The following is a 17,909-nucleotide window of genomic DNA, read 5'->3' on the forward strand; positions in this document are numbered from 1 at the left end:
CTCAGGAGCCTACACTGGCTACCTGTTGAAAAGAGGATTCACTTTAAAACCCTCTGTCTTGCTTTTAAAATTTTGAAACTCTCCTCCCCACCTATGTTATGTCCCCTGCTCTCACCCTACGTCCCTCGGCGGTCCCTTCGGTCAGAAGGTCAGAACTTGGTCATTATCCCCCGCATCAAGTTATCCAGAATGGGCGGCCGCTCATTTGGATACTTGGCCGCCAAACTTTGGAATGGACTTCCAGCTCAAATCCGCGCAATGAATGACCTTTTATCCTTTTGCAAAGCCATAAAAACCCACCTTTTTAACTAGTTATGTTATGTTCACTTCTGGACCTCCTTCAATTCCATCTTGCTGTCCTCTGGACATAGGCAGCTAGCGCCGGGACGCCCCTTGGCTGGGGCAGCCGTGCGCTATACAAGCACATCTAACATAACATAACTCCGGCTGCATTCCAGTGTTCCAGGTTGCGTGGCGTTACCATCCCACTCCACCTGGGGGTGCCCATTAGGGGGAGGGCAGGAGCATACGGTCTGACGTTCTGCGTCAGTTTCAGGCTACGGACAAAGCATTTGCGGGCCACAGCCACATGTAGGGGTAGAGGGCGGGGTCCCTTGGTCAACGGGTGAAACAGGGCGCACACCTGGGGGTGGGTCCATTGGTAGTCCGCGGTGGCCGTGTCGTCGAGATGTGTGTCGCTAAGCCAGTACGTCACCCATTGTAGCTGTGCAGCTAGGTAGTATAGCTCCATGTTGGGGACTGCCAGTCCTCCCTCTGCAGTCGGGGAGTACAGCTTAGCCAGTGCCACGCGCGGGCGTCCCGCGTTCCAGATCAAGCCACGAAGCATTGATTCCAGGTCGCGGAATATCCGCGAGGGGACATACGTTGGGATATTCGCGAAGTGGTAGAGCAGCCTGGGGAGCGCTATCATTTTGGATAGTGCTATCCGGCTGGGCACGTTCAATGGCAAAGTTTTCCAGAAGGACACCTGGGATCGCAATGAGGAGATAGCACGCACCAGGTTACCCTCCAGTATGTTCTGCGGGTCTCTGTAGATGTGTAGCCAGAGGTACTTGAACGTGGTCGGGTACCAAGCGAGCCGAGCCCCTCCAAGGCGCACATCACATTCCTCCTGGTCTTGGCTGAACGCGTATATTCCGGACTTGGTCCAGTTGACCCTAAGGCCCGAGACCTCCGCGAAGGTCTGGAAAATGTCCGACAGCTCGGCGGGTACCGCGGTAAGGTCCCGCACATAGAGCAGCAGGTCGTCCGCATATAGCGAGACCGTATGTGTTCCATCGGCCAGCGGGATCCCCCATTCCGCTCCTCTGTCCCGTAGTAGAGCCGCCAGGGGTTCAATGGCTAGAGAGAAAAGGAGGGGCGACAGGGGGCAGCACTGTCTGGTGCCCCTGCGTACCCTGACCTTCTCTGACAGCAGCCCGCCCGTCCGCACTCGGACACTGGGTCTCTGGTAGAGCAGTCCGACCATGTCCGCGAAGGCCTCACCTACTCCGAATCTGTCCAATACCGCCCCCAGATAAGGCCACTCCACAGAGTCGAAAGCCTTCTCCAGGTCCAAGACCAGACACCCCGATCTGGGCCAATGCGTCGCGGCCGCTTCCTGAACCCGGAAGAGGCTGCGCAGGTTGCGGGAGGTGCTTCTCGCCGGCATGAAGCCATTCTGATCCGCATGCACCAGGGTTGGGACCTCTAGGGCCAAGCGGCGGGCCAGGAGGGAGGTGAAGATTTTATAGTCAGTGTGCAGCATGGCTAACGGTCTATAGGACCCCATGTGTGTACCGTCCCTGCCTGGCTTCAGTAGTGAGACCAGGTTCGCCTCATTGAGCGAGTCTGGGAGCGCCGAGTCCTCAATTGCATTGTTGTACAATTTGAGCATCTCCGGGATCAGCGTGTCCGAACATGCCTTAAAGAATTCGGCGGGTATAATACATTGCTGTCATGTTGTCTGTTCTGACCAGGACTGCTTTGTTGAGAACATGCATTTGAAAAGCTTGTAATGCTAGAAACACTGATAGTAGTTCTAGATGATTTATGTGCAGTCGTTTGTGCTGTACACTCCATCTCCCTTGTACTGTGTATCTCTCCATATGAGCTCCCCATCCGGTGAGCGGTGCATCCGCTGTTAGTATCACTTGTAGAATTGGCTCTAGGAACGACCGCCCTTTGGAAATGTTTGTTGTATTCCACCACTTCAGAGAGCGATGCGAGCGGTCGTCTACCAGCACCAGATCTGTAATCTGACCTGGAGCCTGATTCCACTGTGTTGCTAGACATTCTTGAAGCGGCGCATTTGTAGTCTGGCATATGGGATTGACAGTATGCAAGAGGACATCATCCCTAATAACTGCATGAACACTCGAGCTGCTAATGAGTGTTGCGGTTGAAATCTTTGAATTAGGGTAATCCCTGTCTGAATCCTGACTGGATTGGGGTATACTATGGCTTTTTCTCTATTTATAGTAGCCTTTAGATATTGTCGAACTTTGTTTGGTTGCAGGTGGGATTTTGTGTAGTTCACCGTAAACCCTAGCTGGTGCAGCAGTTGAATTGTCTTTTGTGTGTTTTGTAGACATTCTTCGTGTGACGTGGCCTTTATTAGCCAGTCGTCCAAGTAAGGGAAGGCATGTATTGGCTGTCTTCTTAGGTGTGCTGCAACCACTGCTAGGCATTTTTTGAACACCCTTGGTGCTGTTGTGACTCCAAATGGAAGGACTTTGAATTGATAATGTCGTCCTTCTATTACAAATCGGAGGTATTTTCTGTGAGCTTTGTGAATTGGGATATGAAAGTAGGCGTCTTTTCGATCCAGTGTAGAAAGAAAGTCCCCTTTCTTCAGTAAAGGAAGTACTTGTTGGAGCGTGACCATGTGGAAATGTTCCGAATTTATGTATGCATTGAGAGGTCTGAGGTCTAGTATAGGCCTTAGAGATCCGTCTTTTTTGGGAATTAGGAAGTATAGAGAGTATACTCCTGTTCCCTGTTGATGTTGTGGAACCTCCTCTATCGCATGCTTTTGTAGCAGCGATAGTACCTCCTGTTTCAATAACGTCAGATGATCTTGACTCATTGGACGCTGTCTGGGGGGATGTTTGGTGGCGTAGCAGTGAGTTCTAGGCAATAACCATGTTGGATAATTTGTCTCGCCCACTTGTCTGATGTGATGTTTTCCCAGACAGGCAGGAACTGTGATAGGCGTCCCCCGACCGGTGTTGCATGGTCTGGGGGGAGCTGTATGAAGTCACTGTTTTGGGGTAGGAGAGTTGCGGTTGTTGTTGTTTCCGCGACCTCTACCCTTGTTGTTGTTACCTCTGTAACTGCCTCTTGAATTACATTTAGGTGATGTTGGTGTAAAAGAGGTTGATTGTTGGGTTGTGCCTGTATTTTTTTGATCCGCCTCTATAGTTGGACTTACGAAAGGAACCTCTCTGAGATGGCTGTTGCAATGCTCCCATTGACTTAGCCGTTTCTGTGTCTTTTTTCATTTTCTCAAACGCCTCATCTGTGCTTGAGCCGAAGAGTGCTTTCCCATCAAAAGGCTGGTTCAATAAAGAAGTTTGTACCTCCTGTTTGAACCCTGAGACCCTAAGCCATGCATGTCTTCTTAACATGATACTGGTGTTTATAGATCTTGCTGCAGTGTCTGCTGCGTCTAAGGCGCACTTATTGGAAGTGTTGGTTATTATCTTCCCTTCTTGTATCAGCTGCTCTGCCCTTTTTAGGTCTCGCTGGAGTAGCATCCGAAGGATGCGTCCAGCTAGAGACGTATAGCCGCCCATCTCGGGGGAATTAGGGACAGGAGGGTGGCACGCGCTTCTGCTGCTGGATTTGCCTTCGTGAACGCGCACGTCGGCTCCGTCCACATTCTCAGCAATTCCCGCGCCGTGCACATCCCCGGGCTCCGATTTCTTGAGGTTCGCACACATACACATATGCATGCGCATACACACACAGACAGACACTCGCTCGCTCACACACACCCCCTCCCCACCCCACAGTCATCGGCCTCTTTTAAACACACACACGCATACACACAGACTCCAAGACACATACACACACGCACGCTCACACACATACAGAGCCCTCCGCCGCCGCACGCGCACACAGACATGCCCCCTGCCCTCGCAGCTCAGCAAAGGCCCCCACTCACCGGTACTCGTCTCCAGCTCTCCATGCGAGGGCTCGTTGCAGGCGGCGGCGGTCTCTTCCTCCGGTGCGGGGGGCTCTCACCTTACAGGAGCCCCGCTAGCGCCAGCCGCCCTTCTCCTCCTGCCCACACGTCCCAGTGCTGGGTAGGCTCCCGCCTGGGCTTCCGGTGTGTCTTGACGTCCCGCCCCCGGCCTACCTGACTTCCGCCCGGGATTGTGCACGCCACGCTAGTTTCTTTTTTTCTGCTTTCCCTGCCAATGTCCACAATGCAGATGGTGTTCCGTTGAATTATGAATGTTAATAAATGGCGTAGCTACCAATTAATTTCCTGTTATGCGTGGCTTTCGGACAATCCTGGTTTTGCCAATACATCACGTTGCATGTTGAGTTTGAATGTTAATAAATGGCGTAGCTACCAATTAATTTCCTGTTATGCGTGGCTTTCGTACAATCCTGGTTTTGCCAATACATCACGTTGCATGTTGAGCTTTAATTTTGAGCTCGTTCTTAGTTTAAAAGAATTTCTTTTGGTTTGTTGGGCTTGTCGTACTCTGAGCATGTCTGAGTGATTAGTATCTCTTCGGGGAGCAAGCTTGGTTGCGCGCTGTCTATGAGTCTGTTCTAGTGATAAGTGTCTTGTGTTCTGAGCATACGAGGTAAAATTACCTTCGTTTTATTTGGTAAAACGGCAAACTCGTTTTTTATAGGGATCGTCTAGTAGGCAGACGAGTAAGATAAATTGAGAGCAATGTCTTTAAAGTATTTAAATGAGGTAAGACTATTAAGATTGATTGGTGCATGCTTCGCAGTGCTAGTTTAACTTGTTTGGGGCTAGACACGAGGAGATAAGGGATTTGATCACAATCACAGGATGTTGAGCCCACACCGATATGACAGTTTTTTCAATGTAGATTATCATAAATGAAGTCTGCAGTTTTCTATCACCTAACAATGTTTCCCTATCTTTGCAACAATCGCCATACAGTCAGTGAAGTATTTGTTCTCACACTGCATCGCCATGTTTGTCCATAACGTGACTAAGATGAAGATTAATTGGGTAAATGAAGGCTGGCTCTCAGCCGCTCTTAAAACACCCCCCAGGGCGCGCGCCATTGCTCCACTTGTCATGGGTTATGCCTTTAGTGGGAGGCGCTGAACGTATCTTCAAGTGCTCTTATTCAGGTGTCTTGTTGACAGACCACTGTTTGTCGGGCTTGGGTAGAGTACTTCCTAAGCAAGCGTCACGTGTGCGAGGAGCGAGACGTAGTGCATATGAAATATCTGAATTGTGCATACACACCTGCATAGTCTGTTTATGTGCATTAGCTTACTTTTGTTTGGAATGATTGAAAACAGCCACATATTTGCAGTCACAGTCAACAGCATGATCGAAAAATACCGTGGCTTTGAACATCCCGTAGGAATGAACGGGCCCAACTTGCATTGGCAAAGCCAACAGGCTTGTTCTTGTTGTCTTTCGTGGCTAACACAATCCAAGGGCGAGGTGACAGATTGTGGAGTTTATCTGCCACCCTGATTAATCACTGTGTTTTCCCCAGCCCAACCTACACACCGTTCACATGGGGGGAAACACTGTGTGAAGGAGGGTGGGAAACAAGACTAGCAGATTACGTCAAAGGGTTCAGTGTAGCTTGCTAAAATATAGCTTTTTGAAGACTGTCCGCTGCTGGAACTTGTCACCAGAGAAACTATGCAGGACTAAACTTTGTAATGATTTCAGACATTGGAGAGGCGTAGAACATAACAGTAATATGGTGCACATCTGTGGGACGGCACGAAACTTGACGAATACTGGCTTTATATGCCCCCTGGCTGCATGGCGCTGCTGCATGATGTTTCATTTTTACCTGCACTAACAAGACATGTAAGATGATTGGCAATTGCATTGGGCATTGTTAGATTGGCTATCCTACGTCACTAAAGGACATGTACAAGCCTGACACTTTTATTTAAGTATTAATCATTTAAAAAAATTAAAAGCCATTCTTATTTGTAATATCCATATATCTACGTCACGTAAATACAAAACATGTTGCATTACAAATGCTATTGGTGTCACATTTGCGAACGTTATAACTATTGGCATTGTAAATGACAAATCTATTAATTTCGCTATTTTCAAACCCAACACAAATAAAATAATTGTCATTTGCAATACCAATAGCTCAAACTTTCCTAATGCGAGTCCTATTGCATTGCAAATGCTTGTTTGATGTTCCTTAGGGAGATGTGTAATGAGTTTCTCTAACTCATCATAATGAGCTCTATCATAGCGTGCAAGTAGCGCTTGAGTATTTGCTATGCGCCAGCTGTTTGCTGCTTGAGATGCTACTCTCTTGCCAGGGGCGTCTATTAACTTAGACTCCTTGTCAGGAGGAGGAGCTTCTCCTGTTGTTAGTGAGTTCGCCCTCTTACGAGCATTTGAGACTACTAACGAGTCCAGAGGTATTTGGCCCATAATAAATAATGGGTCTTTTGGGGCTGCCTTATACGTTTTGTCAATTCTTGGGTTTAACACCCTAGCCCTCACATGGTCTTTAAATATATCTGATGTGTGAGTGAGGAGACCTAAAGCATTGATAGGGTCCCTGAAGATTTTTGTGCAGCTGGTAGTGTTTCTAAAAGGAAATCTTCTACCTGAGGTTCAGTATGTAAATCTACCTTGTGGTATTTTGCTGCCCTATTAATCAATTGTGCAAAACCCGAATTATCATCGGGGGGAGGGTTTTGAGGGATACAGATCAGAGTCATTATCATTATCAGTCACTGCATCATAATCTTCCCATGGGTCTGTGTCTTATGGGATAGTATTGTTATCATCCCAGGAAGGTCCCCATCCCCTGTGTCACTTTCTACATCTGTTTGAGGTGTAGATGGGCGTGGTGTAAAAGGTCGAGGCATAGCTGGCAGAGTATAAGGAAGAGGAGAAGAGGGTGTGTCCGTAGGCTGTGGAGAAAGGGGAGGAGTTGTATTTGTCCCCATTGTTCTCTTCTTAGGAGGAGGAGAAGCTTTCCCCTCCAACGGTTGAGTCTCCCTCCTTTTAGGTGGTTTTGCCACCACCTTGCCAGTTTGTGGAACAATGAACAAAGTCTTTTTTTTTGGATGTATCTCCTGCTCCTGTGTCGGTACCGAAGCCTTTGGGTCTGATAGGTGCTTTTGCTTCTGTGTCTCGGTGTTATGTGTTTTTGTTACCAAGAGTTTGATCGAGTCCGATTTTTTCGGTGTCAAGGGAGTCTTCGATGTCGAAGCATGTTTCGGTTTCGACATGGAATGTCTCGACTTCGAGCTCTCTTTGCTATGGAGCTTCGGTGTAGATGTCAACCGTTTCTCGGATCTGACATAGTGAGGGACCGAGTGTTTCAGTTTCGTTGCCGAGCCAGAAGGCGGGGCGTCGGAAACTTTTTTCGGTTGTCTGACCGGGCTCGAAGGCGGGGTCGACACCAATCGGGGTCGGTTTTTTGGCAAAGGGACGTCGTCACTCACGGTTTGATGAACGTCGACTTCTTCGACATCAGACTCGTCCGCCTCTGACCCCAACCCGTCCTCATCTTCTTCCTCCTCGGAGTGTTCGACCTCGAACAGTTCTGGGATTGCTTTTGACTCCATCCCATATTTCGTGTCTTCGGGCTCGACGGTTTCTAATCGTCGACTTGGAGGAGAAAGCCGCACAGGCTTCACAATCCCTGGATTCGTGGTCCGGTGACAAACACAGGTTGCACACGTCGTGTAGGTCCTTGTGTGGGAATTTAGCACCACACGTTGGACATTTCTTGAATGGAGTCCTTTCCATGGACTCCGGGCTGGACTACGTCGAAATAGGCCTCACGGTCCCGTCGACGTAGAGTTAGAAACCTTCGGTGTTGACGTTGAATCTTGTCGAAATGGGAATGAACTCGCGCTCGATAAACAATACTGTCGAATTGGAAAGGGAATACGCGCCGAAAAATAACTTTTTCTCGTAATCGATCCGGAGCGCTTCGATCCTCATCCGAACCCGATGGCGGGAAAAAAAACAATCTAAGGATGGAGCCGATGCCCATGCGCACTATCATCCAAGGGAGGAGTCACCAGCCTCGTGACTACAAAAGACTTCTCCAAGAGAAAAACAAGTGCAATCATCCGAGCCCAACACCAGATGGCGATCTATTCATAATGTACCATCTGCAGCCCATATGCCCCGAACATACCAGTTACCCAGTCAGTGTTAAAACCATGTACAGTTATTTTATGTGGTCCACCACCATCTTGAATTATTTAGTTAAGTGATCCCGAGGGCGGGTATCTGTTAAGGCTTTGAGGAGATTTCATGGTTAGCGAAACAACGAAATACGTCAGTGCAAAGTACCAGGTGTAATTAATTTCTAATAATAATGATTTAACAAGACTAGCCAGTAAACAAACTACACATATGAGTATGTCACCTCATGTTAAAGGTTCAGAAACCTATCTACAGATTTATGGCTTCAAGTGAGGCCAGTGGAAAGATCCCTCTGGAATGGAGACACTCCACAGGACGTTGAGATGTGGGGTAGTCTCTCCAGGTGAGGGAAGGTGGCTGAGAGGGCTGGAGTCAGCCCATCCCCTCATAGTCCGCAGGAACTGAGATGCGCATTGACAAAAACACTGGCCAATGGTGTGACCATGATGCAATAGAAATATCCCCTGTTTTCAATGATATACAACATGTGACTGAGGACGTTGAGCCATTGATGTTCATTGTTTGAATCTGTGTTGTTACCAAGAAATGGTAAAGACTTTGAAAAAATGAATTGGAATGAGGTTTCGGAAAACACACAAGGAAGTCTCTCAGGAGTTGAGGAAGGATTTGCTGCCTGGAATGAGTGGTCAGTGACCTGGGCAGAGGTGTGAGGACTGAAATGAGGCTTCTGAAGACTCAAGAGGATGATACGGACTGGAGGGAGGTCACTGTAGACTGGAGAGAGATTTCTTAGTACAAGGAGCAGATCTGAGGATTATAGTGAGGTGTGTTTTGAAGACTGACATTTCGAATGAGTTTTTGCACAACTCTGAATTGAGAAAACCTGAGGGGACTATTCCCTAATGTGCTTGTGTTTTCTGTATGTTCAGGGTAGTTTTCTAAGGACTTCAGTTAAGTTTTAAAGATACACATATGTTTTGTGAAGACAGCAGCTGATTTCTGTAGCAATTATTTCAGGACTCAAATGAGTTTTCTGACGGCTCGCAGGGATTTATGAAACTTTAAGAGAGTTTCCTCATGATGCAAGGGAGTTTTACGAGGACTTAAGTTTTTAGAGGAATCAAAATATATTTTCTGAGAACTTAAGGTTTTTTTTGAGGATGCACAGTGATTTTGTGAGGATCTTAAAGTTTGCTAACACTTTGTGTCAGCTCCATAGTGTTTACTCACTGCATTACCAAGACCTGCTCCTTACATACTGAGAGGAGGTTAATAAACCAGCCTTACCTGCTCAGGGTGCTTCTGACATCCTGCAAAACAGAGAAACAAACAAAGTGAATTCAGTTTCCTCAGAAGATTTTAAAGTTATGGCAGTATTTTTAGGGGTGAAACACTTCTATCTATAATTACAAACCAGTAACTAGGATCCCATGACACATCACATTCTACATATCAAAACACAAGAGCACCCCATACATCCATGCGAACTGGGTATAGCTAGTCCGCTTCAGCACAATTGTTCACAAGGAACTCATTTAATTCAGGTTTTTAAAGTGTAGCAAGTTTCTTATTTCTTGATGCGATTTATTCGTAGTTAGCCATTGATACAGTCAATATGTTCCCCAAAAAATTTCCATTATTTCAAGATCCTTTCAATCTATGACTAGAGAGAAACACATGACTGGAGAGAAACAGCCCAACAGAGATTATTCTCAACACTCACTTAAGCCAAAGTGGGTGCTATTTATTCGCAATTACAAAATTCTTAATAAAAAACTATACACTCACAAAGTCCAATGTAAATTGATACTATTTACATACTTATAAAGAGACAACACACGCGACTTATGTGACCCCAGTGAAGTGACCAAACCAACAATTGAATAAGACTAAAGTAACGGCTTTAAAAGAGGTTGGTTATTGGAGTTTAAAGGATGTCCTTTAGGGTTTCTGAACAAATCATAAGGTCCTAGAATATGTTCTAGTGTTCTCCGGACTATCCTTTATCACTTATCGACAACGTTTCGACCCTCTAAGGATATGGAGGTCTCTTCTGGACAGGAATTCTGGGGACTGTAAGTATGATAAGGGGTTAGTGAAGCTGTCAGTCAATAGTGTGGGCTGCAAATTAATAGTGATGACCTTAGCTTACCCAAGGCACTTCAATGTATGCAAAAAGGCGCCACACTGTTCGATCATCCAAATATCAATAGATCGGTTCAGAAAGTGGTGAACCTTCCAAGGAACAGACTACCGTCAAAAGGTACATGAAGCTGAAAGCACATTCTATAGAATCACATGGTAGGCACAGAATGTGAAATTCTGAATAAGGTCACATGACATAGAAACTGATATTCTGAATGATAATGACACATATGGGAGTCGTGATCCACCTTCGATTTCTGCCAATGTTTTACTACACTAGTAGTGAATAATAGTTTATTATTCACTATTAGTGTAATAAAAAATGGAGCACCAGGATCTAGAACAAGAACTTCAGTGGCAGATGTTGTATGTTTAAAATGGTTTTACATGTATGAAGTGTGTGTGCTTGTGGGTGAGTGTGCTTGTGTGCAAGAGAGTGTGTGTTTGTGCGTGTTTGTTTGTATGTGTGAGCATGAGTGTGTGTGAGTAAAAGTGTGTGACAGCCAGTAAAAGGTAGTGAGAATTAGTGAGATTGAGTCAGTGAGTACTAGTGAGTCAGAATGAATGACAAGAGTGAGTGCAAATGAGTGACAAAGTATGAGTGAGTAAGAGTTAGAGTGAGTGAGAGTGAGTGTGAATGAAGTAGAGAGAATGAGTGAGTGAGAGTGTGTGGGAGTAAGTATGTTTTCTTCAGAGTAGGAATGATAGAGAGAGAGAGCAAGAATTAATTAGTTCAAGTGAGCATGGATGATGGAGTTTGAGTGATAATGAGTTTGAGGGATTGTAGGTAAATGTAAGTGAGAATGTGATGTTATGCTTGCTAGTTTGTCATTGGTGCTTACATACTGAAGGTAATTTGTGGCTTATAGAGGGACCCATGGAACAATTCTACCACGGGTACACTAGAGGCAATTTATAGCATGACAGGCATGTGTGAAAAATACTGCTTCAGGCATGCTGGAGGAAACTCTTGGCATAATAGGAACCCATTGAAAAATACTGGCACATTTGGGGAAATAGTTGGCATAGGAGGCACTGATGGCAAAATGATGGCACTAGCTTATTGGAGATATGTCTTGGAATAAGGGAGGAAAACCATGGCATTTGGGGGAGGGGCAACCATGACAACATTCTAGCCCTGATGTACTACCTGTAATTTGACCTAAGGTATGTGATGGCATTAATTGCAAAATTCTTACACTGAGATAATGTGGGTAATATGTGGGATAAGGGGGCATGTATGGCGTATGAGGGGCAACCCTGGCAAAATGCTGGCCCTGGCATAATGGAGGTGATTTCGGACCTATGGGGGGCTGGAGGGGAGGGGGGCTCTATGGCACATTCTGAAAACACTGGGGTGAACTCCTTAAGAGGGTCAGGTTCCATTGGCTTCACACACCTTGAAAGTACTTGCATATAAATAAGAGCCCTTTCAGAAATGCAGGTTTAAAAAAAAAACTGATGTGAATTCTGTGCTTTTTAATACACTATAAGCTCCCATTTAACAACATTTCTTGGTGGACGAATTCCCCACATTTCCGAGCCAACAAGAAGAGATCTGGCTCACTACAGTTCAGGGTAAGTATAATATCCCACCACTTTTAAAGATCAGGTCAACAATTTAATATAGCTAGCTTCTAAAATTTCCATTGATCTGTGTTGTGTAAGATACTAACCATGCAGTTAATACAGAACCTCAGTGATGTAAATTATTGTAATGTCTTCAGGGTTAAGTTCATGCGACGCCTTCCTGGGGACATTTGAGGTCATATGATATCACTTCCTGTGATGTCATTAAGGTCAAAGAGTGTGTGATGTCACCTCTGCTACCACTGGCATTTTAGTGACTTAACGTCCATGGTTACATGGTACAGCAGTGGGTAATATGAATGAGATCACATGACCCAGTCTGATAGTCTGAAAAAGTGACATGATACAATCTGTGATATTCTGAATGTTATCATATGAACCAGTGCAGTCTTAGTTTTCTGAATGAGGCCACATGACACAGTCTTTGATATTCTGAATGGGGTTATATGACACTGCATTGTCCGTTACATTCTAATCTGTGTCACAAAACTCAGCCCATGGCGAACTTCACATAATATTACAAATCTTGAATGATTACCACTCGTAGAGGAGACATTTGACAAGACCTACAGATGATATCACATTCACTGAGAGAAGAGCTAGAGAGGCAAATGGTAACTAGTTTCTACCCATCAACACTCTGTATTTCACGCTTTGAATACAGGTATTTGGCTCTCTGCAGTGATGGGTGACTTCCTAATGGAGTCTCATCCCCTATAATTGTTGTTACAATTGAGTTACTAGCTGTATTCTATAGCGCCTAGACACCTACGGAGAGAGTGCATGTTACATGTGGGCTGCATGAGGGGGTTAGGGTGAGCCTGGAGTGTGTTTATTGTGATTTAATGTATGGGGACAGGACTCCATTTTGGATCCCGTGTGTGAATAGTACGTATGATGGAAGATGGAGGGAGCCTGCCAGATAGGGAGGTAGATTGTGAAAACCTCCTTGAGGTCTTTGAAGAGGACCAGACGTCTGTGAAAGGAAAGGAATGAGGGGTATAAATGATGCTCTGAAGGACATTCACATCCCAATTCCTGCATTCTTCATCCCCAGAAGAGGTAATGCAGTTCTGTATAGCAGTTGAGTGTGAAGAACTCTCTTCTGAGCCTTCGTCTCAGATTCCTCTGTCACAGCACACACAGCTCCACTCTCTCTTCCTGCCAAGATTGAGTGACAAAGACTCTACCTGACCAGTCTGTGCAAATGAATAATGTACATCTACATCTAAAAAAAACTAGGATACATTTTAGGGAGAAAAGCCAGGTCACTGTGCCAGCAGTCTCTGTGACCTGTGTGGCGACCCACAAATCACTGATGGAGATAAATGTATCGGTTCCAGAGCCAGGACCCTTGATTGCCGGCTTACTTACAGGGGAGGGCAACCTGGAAAGGACTCCTGTAAGGAGAGCTGTAGGCTACCTACAGAATAGAGGGATGTCTGCTGCAGAGAGGCGGTTGGTGAATTACAACCCCCAAGTGAGAAGCCGGCCTTGTGGAGTAATCAACCCTTTTGACTGGTGAGTAAGGAGCAGTGCAAGGGATTGGGTCCTAACTCTGCGGAAGGAGCTGTATCTACCTTGGTGGAAGAGTCCAACTCACTGAGAAGAAGTAGTACTGGAAGTATGCCCAGGAGGAAGAGGTACTAGAAGAGTGCCTGCAGGAGGAGATATGAGGAGAAAAGATACTGGAAGTGTGCTCAGGAGGAGGAGGAGGTATGAGCAGAAGAGGTACTAGAAGTGTTTCCAGGAGGAGGAGGAGGTATGAGCAGAAGAGGTACTGGAAGTGTGCACAGGAGGAGGAGGAGGTATGAGCAAAAGAGGTACTAGAAGTGTGTCCAGGAGGAGGAGGAGGTATGAGCAGAAGAGGTACTAGAAGTATATCCAGGAGGAGGAGGTACGAGCAGAAGAGGTATTAGGGGAGTGCCCAACTGGAGGAGGAGGTACGAGCACAATAGGTATTAGAAGAGTGCCCTACAGGAGGAAAATAAACAGAAGGGATAATAGAAGAAATGGGTGCAAACAGAAGGATTACTAGAAGAGTGCCCTGAAGGGGTAGTTAAGAGCCAAATGGGGGTTATTAGTGCATCCTGCAGGAGGAGATACAGGCAGAAGTTGTACTAGAAGAGTGCCCTGCTGAAGAAGGTACTAGCTGAAGGGGGATAAGAAGAGTGCCCTGCAGGGGGAGGAGGTACAGGCAGAAGAGGTACTGGAAGAGTGCATGTAAGTGGAAGCCATGCACAAAATCAGGTCACAGCTGCTCAGGAATAACAAAGAACTGTAACCACCTCCAGTGCAGTTATGAACCTTTAAAGGATCTGATGTGTGAAACTCCCCCGACAATTACTGGATTAATTCATCCCAGAATGAGGTGAGCTGTAGGAGAGAAGAGGCTGAGATGGGAGATCCTCTATAAAACTATGAAGAAGAACCAGGCATGATCAAAGGATTTTGAGTATTGTACTCTTTATGACAAGTTGTCTATGACCCGCATGCGGCGTGGCTAAATTACGAGTTCATGACAGTATAAGGACTCAAATGTACCGTTTAGAGGGTGACACCAGGTTCACAGCTGGCGAATGGAAAGTGTCCTCATTAGAACTACAGAATAATTTGAAGAGAGTAAGTAAACTGTTAAAGAAATCATTGAGAAGGCCTTTGGCTTCAGTGTTTACAACCGTGAAATCTGTGTGCGCTATAGGGTCTATATTGATTCGCAGCAAATGACTACATAATGATGACCACTCTCAGAGGACCAGCATTTGTGATATAATACTCTGTGACATCAGAGCTTTTAGGAAGAGCTGAACATGGGACTACTACAGAAATTCATGACCATCAATGGCGTAAATGGTGTTTTAAGTTCCATACAATTCAGAATGTGTCAAAGATAAATATCTTTCTAATAAACATTGAATTTTTTTTTAATTTTATGAAAAAAAATTGGGTGTCATTCACATGCTTCACTAAAATTCTACGATCGTTGAGAGTACTGCTCCCCACATCTGTGTATGTTCTATTTAAATTATAAGTCAGTAGGGCAACTGACTTAGCGGGTAGTAGCAAACAAAGGACCACTATGATCAGATAAACCAAATTAATACAATTCTTTGAGGGTCATTCACAGGTTATGGGCCATCAGCATAGGTAGACAAAATAAATTCATCCACAGGTTAAGAGTAATCTTCCTGTAATTACAAGAGAAGTTACATTGAAAGGTCACAAGAGATCATCCTATACTGAATTATGAGGTCATTTCAACAAGTCAGGGTCCATCATTCTAGCAGGAGGCAAGAGTGGTCCTCTCTTGTAAGAAGGATGAGTCTCCCTTGGACTGTGGGTCTTACTGGACCCATTTCATTCCTCAACACTGACACAAAACTATACAGCGCACTTTTAGCTACGTTGGTAATGGAGAGTTCAATTACCAAATAAGTCACCCGGGAAGACATAAATTTGTGGTCCAGATTTTTCCTAGAAGCAGAAATGGCATTTGAACAGGTGTTTAGACCACTGGCCTTTAAACTTTTTAATGCCAAGCCCTCCCCCGTGACACAAAAAAAAATGTATTTGACCCCCCCCTCAAAAATTTTAACAATTATTCTATTAAACCGCCAATGTTTAAATTCGTCTAGATTTATTTAAACATTGCAGTTAAATTCTGTTTTAAAATTGCAATCAAATACATGGTTGCTAAACATAGTATTCTGGTCCAACAGGCCTTACTTATGTGTAAACGTATCCAAAGTGTTAATATTACAAATGGGGGTGGGCGTGTTGAAGAATATTTGGAATCCCTTCTCTTTTGAAACCTTCTACCAGACAGGATGTAAATGACAAAAGATGCTAGTGAAGGCCTATAACAGGGGGTCTTACTGCCACTTATTTCATTCCACTTAAAACAAAAATACTGCTATCAGCATAATGCTTCTTTCGGCTAGAACCTGGTGCCCCCCAGTAATCACTTTAGGCCCCCCTAAGGGGGCCACCCCCCAGTTTGAAGACCCCTGGTTTAGACTAACAGGTGAATTACATGTTTGTACCAACATTGACAGGTCATGGTCAGTATAAACAACTTCAACTTAGACATTTTCAGAACAGACTCTTGAATCGGGTAGGGATGTTTCTTGTCGCACATTTGAGTGGAATATTAGTAAAGCTTCATTGTATTACTCTAAGGGACTCATAAATCAGCATTACATAAAATTAATCTGGTAAAAAAAATAGCAGACAGCATATGACCACAATAAGGTGGTTTATACCTCTAATTCCGCCCTAAGCCCTATCGGTGAGGAATTTGGTTGCCGTGTATGGTGTCAAGATAATCCAGCTATAAATCAAAGTTCTTTTGCTGCTGGGGAGCTATTTGTAGACATTCATGTTGCACACTCTGTAGTATAACCAAGGGTTACCCGTAATATAAAATTGTCACTATTCTTCAAACTAAAGAGTTTTCTGTGGCAATCTCTATCTTTATCTTGGGTGACAAGAAAACCCAGGGAGCTGCCATTATCTATTCCAAATGCCTAATTATATAGATGTTCACCTTACCAAGAGATGAAGCGTGTGAAAGTAAGTGAACACTTGTATCAGGAGAAAAATAACTGTTTTAGAACAGACATGTGCACAAACCTAGAAAAGGAGGAAGGTGGTTTCTTTCAAATTCTCTAAGATGTTGGCTCAGCTTTTTTCCCATTTTGCTCCCTGGTCTCCATATGTTAATTACTGTCACTTGAATTGCTTGGTGTGTTGCATTAACCTGTATATAACACTGTAAGAGGTCCTTGTACATTCCACTGCTTTTATATTGAGTTGGGCTTCCAGCATCAAGTTGGACAATGTAAATTATCCATGACTGTATATTGTGTGCGGTTGTCAGAGTGCATGGGGTCATTGTGCATTGACCCTGCCAGGCAATCAAGTGTGTTCCACTCATACTTTTAATAATGTACACAAAGGGGAAGGAGCTTCGCCCGTGTCCAAGATGGCCACACAAGCTTAGGGCTCCTGTGAACCCCACCGTCCCCGGAGATATCCTGTACTCTATCCTGAACACCAGCGGCGGGCATAGGTTGCGGAAGTGGATTGGTGTGGAATGCTGTTTTCCGCGCAACTTTCGACTCTCGGAGACCTGAGAAACGTCGACTGAAAGTTAGCGGCCTGCTGGTCCGGAAGCCGGGGTCTCGAGTGGGCTTCCTACCCCGGAGTGAATGCAACAACAACGGGGTCAGTCACCGGAAGTCGCCAGTCCGATCTCGTGCCTCATTCTCTTCAGAATTGGAAGTGTCTCATGTTCACACGTTTGGTGATACTGTTGGCCGCACTACCCTGAGGCCCCCCATCTTCAAAAATCGATTAATCGTGGTGTGGACCCCGGATATTCCCGATTTGATCCTGGGATTGTGTATTCCCACCCACTAAACTGCCGAGAAGGGCTGATAGAGAAGGTGTAAGTGCTGAAACCCACCTAGTAGGCACTGAGGATTGTTCTCCCTGTGGTTGGGTGATCCATTGAAACCCAAAGGACATATGGCGACCAAACCGGAGACAGATAAGCAGAAGTCCAAGGTCACCAGGGGATCCCGGCTTGTGCAATCGAATAAACTGGACCGATATACACAGCCACGGGGTTCCCCGGTGGGGACTGGGAAGACACATGATGGTGGTGGAGAGGCCTCGGGCCCTGCGGCGGGACCTACTCTGACGGACGTGATGGCCGCCATAGCGGGGGTCCAGTCCTCCCTTGGGACCAAGATTGAGTCGCTGGAACACAAGATTGACAGTCTCAATCGAGGTGAACTGATTCGGGCCGACCTTACTAAAACCA

At 45.5% G+C, this 17,909-nt stretch overlaps 1 protein-coding gene across 1 annotated transcript in view; it reads right to left on the reverse strand.

The window, feature by feature from the left end:
* LOC147710225 (E3 ubiquitin-protein ligase TRIM39-like) overlaps positions 1 to 17,909 on the reverse strand; it is a 272,894-nt gene that overhangs the window by 121,781 nt on the left and 133,204 nt on the right. Inside the window, exon 4 of the mRNA XM_086919954.1 lies at positions 9,635 to 9,657. Within this exon, the coding sequence (XP_086776080.1) occupies positions 9,635 to 9,657 (23 nt within the window). The remainder of the gene's footprint in view (positions 1 to 9,634; positions 9,658 to 17,909) is intronic.

Source organism: Lissotriton vulgaris, chromosome 5, assembly GCF_964263255.1.
Source record: "Lissotriton vulgaris chromosome 5, aLisVul1.2, whole genome shotgun sequence".
Classification (NCBI taxonomy): Eukaryota; Metazoa; Chordata; class Amphibia; order Caudata; family Salamandridae; genus Lissotriton; species Lissotriton vulgaris.